The sequence below is a fragment of the Cyprinodon tularosa genome, unplaced genomic scaffold, assembly GCF_016077235.1.
Source record: "Cyprinodon tularosa strain WSP-4 unplaced genomic scaffold, ASM1607723v1 ctg859, whole genome shotgun sequence".
NCBI lineage: Eukaryota > Metazoa > Chordata > Actinopteri > Cyprinodontiformes > Cyprinodontidae > Cyprinodon > Cyprinodon tularosa.
The window spans coordinates 82,501-91,278 of NW_024039628.1; the positions used below are offsets into that span (position 1 = coordinate 82,501).

An 8,778-nucleotide genomic window follows, 5' to 3' on the forward strand; every position below is an offset into this window, starting at 1 on the left:
TTCATATGGCCGCAGCCTTCAGACGGCGACAGCTTTCATATGGCGGCTGCCTTCATATGGCCGCAGCCTTCAGACGGCGGCTGCCTTCATATGGCCGCAGCCTTCAGACGGCGGCTGCCTTCATATGGCCGCAGCCTTCAGACGGCGGCTGCCTTCATATGGCCGCAGCCTTCAGACGGCGGCTGCCTTCATATGGCTGTAGCCTTCATATGGCGGTCGCCATCATATGGCCGCAGCCTTCAGACGGCGGCTGCCTTCATATAGCCGCAGCCTTCAGACGGCGGCTGCCTTCATATGGCCGCAGCCTTCAGACGGCGGCTGCCTTCATATGGCCGCAGCCTTCAGACGGCGGCTGCCTTCATATAGCCGCAGCCTTCAGACGGCGGCTGCCTAAAGACGGCGGCTGCCTTCATATGGCCGCAGCCTTCAGACGGCGGCTGCCTTCATATGGCTGTAGCCTTCATATGGCGGTCGCCATCATATGGCCGCAGCCTTCAGACGGCGGCTGCCTTCATATAGCCGCAGCCTTCAGACGGCGGCTGCCTTCATATGGCCGCAGCCTTCAGACGGCGGCTGCCTTCATATGGCCGCAGCCTTCAGACGGCGGCTGCCTTCATATGGCCGCAGCCTTCAGACGGCGGCTGCCTAAAGACGGCGGCTGCCTTCATATGGCCGCAGCCTTCAGACGGCGGCTGCCTTCATATGGCTGTAGCCTTCATATGGCGGTCGCCATCATATGGCCGCAGCCTTCAGACGGCGGCTGCCTTCATATAGCCGCAGCCTTCAGACGGCGGCTGCCTTCATATGGCCGCAGCCTTCAGACGGCGACTGCCTTCATATGGCCGCAGCCTTCAGACGGCGGCTGCCTTCATATGGCCGCAGCCTTCAGACGGCGGCTGCCTTCATATAGCCGCAGCCTTCAGACGGCGGCTGCCTTCATATGGCTGTAGCCTTCATAGGGCGGTCGCCATCATATGGCCGCAGCCTTCAGACGGCGGCTGCCTTCATATGGCCGCAGCCTTCAGACGGCGGCTGCCTTCATATGGCTTTAGCCTTCATATGGCGGTCGCCATCATATGGCCGCAGCCTTCAGACGGCGGCTGCCTTCATATGGCCGCAGCCTTCAGACGGCGGCTGCCTTCATATGGCTGTAGCCTTCATATGGCGGTCGCCATCATATGGCCGCAGCCTTCAGACGGCGGCTGCCTTCATATGGCTGTAGCCTTCATATGGCGGTCGCCATCATATGGCCGCAGCCTTCAGACGGCGGCTGCCTTCATATAGCCGCAGCCTTCAGACGGCGGCTGCCTTCATATAGCAGCAGCCTTCAGACGGCGGCTGCCTTCATATGGCCGCAGCCTTCAGACGGCGGCTGCCTTCATATAGCCGCAGCCTTCAGACGGCGGCTGCCTTCATATGGCCGCAGCCTTCAGACGGCGGCTGCCTTCAGACGGCGGCAGCCATCAGACGCAGCCATGATGAAAGGTTTCAGCCGTGCATTAAAAGCCGTTTCCTTTGCAGAAGCGGACGGTGATCTGTGACCCAGTGATCTGTCCAGAGCTGACCTGCTCCAGAACCAGTCAGCCTGAGGGCCGCTGCTGTCCCGTCTGTGATGGTGAGCCGTCCCCTTCGTCTGTTTGTCCTTCACCCGTAAGTCTGAGTCAGAGACGCGTCTCTGACCGCCGTCCTCAGGGAGGCTCTCAACTTTTCATGACTGTTTTTCCAGAAAGGAGGGAGGCCAAGGACACGGTCACTCCAGAGCCGGCGGAGGAACATCTGGAAGGTCTTTTCTAGCTGCTGTTTGTCTTTATGGGATCTCGGTCACATGGATCCTCTTCTAACCTTTGCTCTCGACTTTTCCACCACTCAGGTTGCTACTTTGAGGGCGACCAGAAGATGCATGCCCCGGGAACCACATGGCATCCCTTTGTTCCTCCCTTCGGGTACATAAAGTGCGCCGTCTGCACGTGCAAGGTCAGAACCAGTCAGAACCAGTCAGAAACAGCCGACATGCGGTGGTTTTCTGCCACAGAGGCTCTGATCTTCTGTGAGGTAAAATCTCCAACCTGCTGCCGTTCTGACCTCAGGGCTCCACGGGGGAGGTTCACTGTGAGAAGGTGACGTGTCCGGCGCTGAGCTGCAGCCACCCGGTGAGACGCAGCCCCTCTGACTGCTGTAAGGAGTGTCCTGAGGAGGACCGGACCCCCCGCCTGGAGCACGGCGACATGATGCAGGCCGACGGCCCCCGCCACTGCAAGTTTGGAAAGAACTTCTACCAGAACAGCGACAGCTGGCATCCCTGGGTGCCGCTGGTGGGCGAGATGAAATGCATCAACTGCTGGTGTGACGTAAGCCTCCCGGATCGGCAGGTTGAAACCGGAATAAACCGGATTGTAAACGGCAAACCTTCACCTTTCTCTCTCATTCTGTCCCCTCAGCATGGAGTCACCAAATGCCAAAGGAAACAGTGTCCGGTGCTGAGCTGCTTCAACGTCACCCGAACAGAGAGCTCCTGCTGCCCCGCATGCGCCGGTGAGACATGAGGGTCCTTCAGAGAGAATCTGCCTGATCTGGATCTATAGTGACCTGAGCTGACTTGATGTGCATTAGAGCATAGAAATAAATTGAATAGAGTTGAAATATCCCCATCCTGTTATCAACAATGTTCCTGTTGGGACGTTTTTCCAGTGAATATCTGAGTCCTTAACCAGAAGGTAAAACTAAACAGGATGTTTTTCTGCTGTGCTCTGATTGGACGACTGATAGACACTGATTGGTGGGAGGGATTCCCTCCAGGTGTGGCTGAAGTTGGTGTCTCTGTTCTCTGGAGCTCAGCTTCGTTCTTCTTCTCCTTAGATCACAAACAGGAAGCAGATCTGATGACAAAACCAGCGAGCAGAAGACGAAGCTGGAAGCAGTAAGGATGAGACCCCCCCGCAGATGGTCCCCAGAGCTGCACGCCGCCCCCCCATCTCTCCTGACCGACACCCACCCTGTTAGCAGCTTCACGATTGTAGCGAGAGGAGCCTCTAGAGACTGGAGGGAGTGACCCCGACACAAAGACTTTAAGGGAGCCCCATCCTGACGTCACGCCGCCTGCACCGTCTGCTGGACTTTAAGGAGGGCGGAGCTTCAGCTGCTCTCTGACTGGAAGGGAAAGGAAGGCAGTTTATGGACAGAGCTTCGTGTTGAAGTGCAGCCACTGCCAAGCGGAGCTGCTGCAGCTCCTCCTGCTGCTGCAGCTCCTCCTCCTGCTGCTGCAGCTCCTCCTGCTGCTGCAGCTCCTCCTCCAGCTGCTGCAGCTCCTCCTGCTGCTGCAGCTCCTACTGGACTCAGCCATGGAAAGTGTTCCTGAAGCGGCGAGCGTGGGCCTGCGGTCTCCCTGCTCGCCTCCGTTTATTGTTAGAAAGTGGTTCTGCTCTGTATTCCTGACAGGATGCCTCCGTTTCTCTGGGACACGACATTAAAACACCTTCTGTTTATATCATTTCGCCTCAGCTTCACTTCTTCCTGTTTGCTCTGAAAGTTGGGATTTTTTTACGGGAAATTTGAAGCAGGTTTGTATTTTGTATTTATTGAAAACTGTTGGATAGAAAAAATAAAAGCGTTTGATAGTAAACAGGAAACGTCTGCTGATTTCTAGATGCTTTAACCTCCAACTTCTAACTTTTTTTTGCAGTTTTAAATAAATATTTTCTAGATTTTCTTCCAATAGTCGATGTTTTTCTGCTGTCCCTTTAAACTGGTTCAAAACCAGAACCAGTTCCAGTAGATGTGTCCTCACCATGAGCAACGAAGAAGCCCTCAGAGGTCAAAGATCAATGGACAGACGCGTCTGTTTGTAGGAGGATTTGCTGGTTTCAGGAGGCAGCAGACGATCAGCTGATCGCTCACACTGACTGTTTGGGTGAGAAAAGGCAGCAAAGTGTTAAATGGTTTCCAGAGAAAGTGTCGAAATCCAGCAGAGAAACGTTTCCAGTTGGTGATGACATCACAGTCTGTCTTCATCTTTAGACTTTAACATTTTCCTCCTCCTCCATCCTTCCTTTCTATCCTGAACACGTGACCAACGCGTCAGACAAACATCAACACATGTCTACAGACTGAAGCATGAAGTCTCACATGGCTGCATAAAGCTGAGGCGGCTGCCCTCTGCTGGTCAAACTGCAGAACTACATTTTATTATTTTTCATTGTCTTATTTTTGCTGTTTTTTGTCTTTGGGGAGAAAAGTTGTGTTAAAGTCATTTTGTTCTTTACTATAAAACATATTCAACCTCCTGACAGTCAGGCACGGTGGTGGTGAGGTGATGGTCTGGGCCTCTATGGACCATAAACTGACCTGCAGTTTAAATAAATATGATTTATTGTTTTTCTAAGGGGTCCGTTTCACGAAGCAGGTTTAACAAACTCAGGTTTAAATCCTGAGCTCTAAATTGATCTAGCCTAAAGTCAGGAACTCTGAGGGTTCGGTTTCATATAAGCTGCTATCAAGTAGCTCAATCAACTCTGACCAGGTCCACTCAGAGTTTAACACATGCGTAACAAGTTTGAAAAGACATTATCATTATCGATGACACGAGTCGCCATGACAACAGGCAACAGGAAGTGCCCTTTTCACCCCACTGGAAGTAGAGATTTAATGCAGAAATGAAAATAAAACAGAGTGTGTTAAAAAGACAGAGAAACTGCAAAGGAGACGAAGGAGAAGATTGTTGCTCGAGTTAATGAGTTTATATGAAGTGGCCTATGGCAGGCCGTTTTTACATTTATTCAAAGCACTCTCTTCTCTGTTGTTCCATTTGCAGATCACTAAAATAAGATTCTTGCTGATCAAAGTCACACCCCTATAAACAACTGTAATAATATATTTAATAAATTGCATTTTTGTTGCAGAAACTGAAATTTAGAAAGTAAAAAAAAAAGAAAAACTACACCAGTAAGAATTAAGTTTTATATATCTAGAAATGTTTCCACATGTTAAGTGGCCGTTCTGACATTTATCAGCTGGACTGAAAATGTCTTTATGAAATCTGAAAAACATTTTTTCATAGTTAAAATAATACAAATGCTGACTAGTAATATTAGGAATATGCAGATCTGAAATTAATTTCTAGAAATCCAGAATGTTCATTCTAGATGTGGAGAATGTCATTTTGTTTGAAATGGTCATTTAGACAAAGAAACAATGTTTTTTTTTTATATATCAGTAAACTAATACATATCAAGATGGCTTTCCATAACCTGTTGTTAACGTGAAAATAATACAGGATTATTTCTTCAATGGTGGTAGATCAATGTATCTATTTAGCAGCAGGTCAAGATGAAGAATAAAAATGTTCCGATCTATAGGACCTGTTCATCGTCTCATGGGTTCCTCCTCAGTTTGGTTCTTATTCTCAACAGTAAATCCGTGTCTGTTTGCAGCTGCTCCAGATGTTTTCATTACAATAAATGATCGTTATTAGCGGCTATCAGTCCCATAGAACAGCTGCACATTTTACCACTAGGCCCAGTAGGCTGTTATCATCCAGTGAATCCTAATCCTAACCCTGAAGTCATTCCTTTTCCCCTGTGGAATTAATGAATCTATTAATGTCTAATCTGAAAATAATCTCAGTAGTTCCTCATGTACTGCATATGTAACTGAATCAAAATAAAAGTATCCTTGTCTTGTGCATATTTAACAGACCAAAAAAAAAGTAATCTCCTATCCTGTCATGAGTTGTAGAATCTTCTCCATATAAATATTTAATTCTCTGTGATTTAATGCTGATCATTCTTTAATAAGAGAAAAACTGAAGTGAGAAAGTCCTTATATGTTTCCAACTCCAGCAGGCTGCTGCTTCTGAAGCGCCTCTGATGCTCAGAAGCTTGTGAGGCGCTGAGTTCTGACATCCTCCTCGTCCTAAAGTGGTTCATACACTATTAAATATTTTCAGAGTTGCAGCTCAAACTGTACGACGAAACTGCAGGGTTTAAAAGTTCAAATTAACAATGTTTGTTCTCACACTGTACGACCCAACACTGATGCGATCTACCTGCTCACACTGTCTGTCTAAAAAATGTGGGACTCAGCTCTGCAGTGAGATGGCGCTACTTGGACTCATCAATCTGAAAGAAGAAGAAGAACTCGCCTGTTTGCACATGCTCGGTGGCCGAGGTTCTGCTTTACCAGCAGGATTTACCCACCAACACCTCAGGACGGCCGACTCAGTTTCAAACATGTTTGATTTTCTCCTGACGTTACGATTCCTGACAAGGAGGCGGTCATAAGAGTTTAATCACCCCTGGTTACCACCTGTATATTACACAACGCAGGACACACAAGGAGGCTGAAAGTCGGCCCGGTCAGAAAATTCTCGCACGACTGGAAAATCGTCCAGAAATGGGGAAAATATCATACAGTTTATGCCCGGCTTAAACATGATGTCTGTGTCATGGTTTTGGGTCTGTTTAAGTTTTATTTTTGAGTTTTTTTTGTTTTATTTCCATTTTGTGTTATTCTAGTAATTTTTGATTGTATTTCTTGTTGCCCTCTGCTGCCCTCTAGTGTCAGTCTCCTTCTCCTAGCTCCCTTCTAGACTCCTCTGTTCACACCTGCTCCCAATCTAGTCTCTGCTTGTCTCTGCCATATATGCACCTCCTGCTCAGTCACTGTTGCAGGTTTTTCGTCATTTCTTTGCCCCCCTTCTTGTGTTCCTGGATTCATGTTTGAGGATTTTTGCTTCTGTTCCTCTTTTTGTTATTAATTCTGGAAGAAACCACTTCAGCTTCAGTCTCTGCATTTGTGTCCTCTTCAAACCTCCACCCAGCCTGACAGTCTGTAAATTAATGAAATTAATTATTGCAATAAAATGTTAATCTTTTGAACAACCTAAGCTGATAAATCAGGTTATAAATGTTTAAAGAGAAGCAGTTGTGGTTTTGCCACTTTAACAGTAGATGGAGTTTGGAGGCAGACCCGTCTGCTTTGGGTCTGAAGACGACGTCTTTTTGTTCTGGTTCCAACTTTCTACTCTGTTTATAAGGACATAGACGACTATTGTATAGATTGTTTCCCTCACTTTCAAACATTAGCAGAGCCTTAAAGCTGCAGTCTGTAACATTGAGGAGAGAGCAGACTTCGACTGAAAATTTGAAGAAAAACAGGTTTCACTCCACTCCCCCACCCTCTCTGCTTCACTCATGCCCCACCTCCAAGCTCCACCCCTCTCACAGCATCTGCGCGGCTACCGCATGCGACCAGAAGGGGGGGGGGGGGGGGATTCAGCGTGTGTGAGCTGTGATTGACACTCCATCAGACGCTCCTCTGGCTGTGATTGGTTGTTTTGACTCGTCCCAAATTATTCTTTCCAGATTGAAATACAGGCAGTAGGCGGGACCAATTGAAGCAGTTTTTTTCACAGGTTACATATCACATGTACTGCTGTCTGGGCATAGGGACAGTTTTAGCCAATGTGACAAAAAAGTTATTTTTAAAAACTTACAGACTTCAGCCTTAATGCAGGTGTGACAGATTGATCACTAGAGGGCACCATCTCCACTCTGAAAGTTTCATCACTTTTTGCATTTTACTTCAGAGACGTTTGGATTTGTAAATCCAAAGTTAACAGAATAACATTGATCTGGTTAAAGTTACAGCTGTTTCAACATGTCACACGTTTGATATGTTTCACTGTTAATAAAACGCTTGTTTTCATCTGTTGGATCATTGTTTGGATTAGAAATAATTTAAATGATCACATCCGTACATGGAGGGGGGGGCAGCATCTGAGGTAGTCATGGAATCTGAACCGGGTTTAGACCACTTTGATCCAGGTGAACTTTCAAAGTTAGCAAAACTATTGTCTTCATCTAAGCCTTCAACTTGGATGTTAGATCCAGTTCCAACCAGGTTATTTAAGGAGGTATTCCCTTTGATCTCCTCTTCCATTTTAGATGTGATTAATCTATCTCTGTTACAGGGATATGTACCTAAAGCTTTTAAGGTTGCTGGAATTAAACCTTTAAGAAACCGTCTCTTGACCCAGATGACTTGGTCAATTATAGACCTATATCCAATCTTCCTTTCTTATCCAAAATTCTTGAGAAAGTAGTTGCCAAACAAGTTTGCGATCACTTCCACCATAATGAACTTTTTGAAGAGTTTCAGTCTGGCTTTAGAGCTCATCATAGCACTGAAACAGCTCTGGTGAAAGTCACTAATGATATTCTCATGGCCTCAGATAATGGACTTGTATCTGTGCTCGTCCTGTTGGATCTCAGTGCTGCATTTGATACAGTTGATCATAATATTCTTTTAGAAAGACTTGAATATTTTGTTGGAATTAAAGGAACAGAACTAGACTGGTTTAAATCTTATCTCTCTGTTCGAATTCAGTTTGTTCATGTTAATGATAGATCTTCAACACGCTCAAAGGTTACCTGTGGAGTACCACAGGGATCAGTGCTAGGACCAATTCTCTTTACTTTATACATGCTCCCAATTGGTAGAATTATTAGACAGCATGGGATTAATTTCCACTGTTATGCTGATGATACCCAGCTATATCTGTCTATAATCCAGATGAAGCTAACCCATTACATAGATTACAGGCATGTCTGAAGACATAAAAACCTGGATGACTCTTAACTTTCTGCTTCTGAATGCAGATAAAACAGAAGTTATAGTCTTTGGACCAGAGTCTCTGAAAAAGAAGCTGATTAGTCAGTCACTTCATTTGGATGGGATTAAACTGATTTCAGATTATAAGGTAAAAAATCTTGGTGTTTTTGA

At 46.6% G+C, this 8,778-nt stretch overlaps 1 protein-coding gene across 2 annotated transcripts in view; it reads left to right on the top strand.

Moving 5' to 3' along the window:
- Window positions 1–3,244, top strand: part of chrd (chordin) — a 21,964-nt gene extending 18,720 nt beyond the window's left edge. The window contains exons 16-21 of one of the 2 annotated variants that reach the window (XM_038273131.1): window positions 1,522–1,615; window positions 1,727–1,783; window positions 1,871–1,974; window positions 2,088–2,348; window positions 2,439–2,532; window positions 2,857–3,244. In XM_038273131.1, coding sequence (XP_038129059.1) covers window positions 1,522–1,615; window positions 1,727–1,783; window positions 1,871–1,974; window positions 2,088–2,348; window positions 2,439–2,532; window positions 2,857–2,921 — 675 coding nt within the window. In that variant the 3' untranslated portion in view covers window positions 2,922–3,244. The remainder of the gene's footprint in view (window positions 1–1,521; window positions 1,616–1,726; window positions 1,784–1,870; window positions 1,975–2,087; window positions 2,349–2,438; window positions 2,533–2,856) is intronic. The other variant, XM_038273132.1, reaches the window with a different exon arrangement.
- Window positions 3,245–8,778: the final 5,534 nt, after the last annotated feature.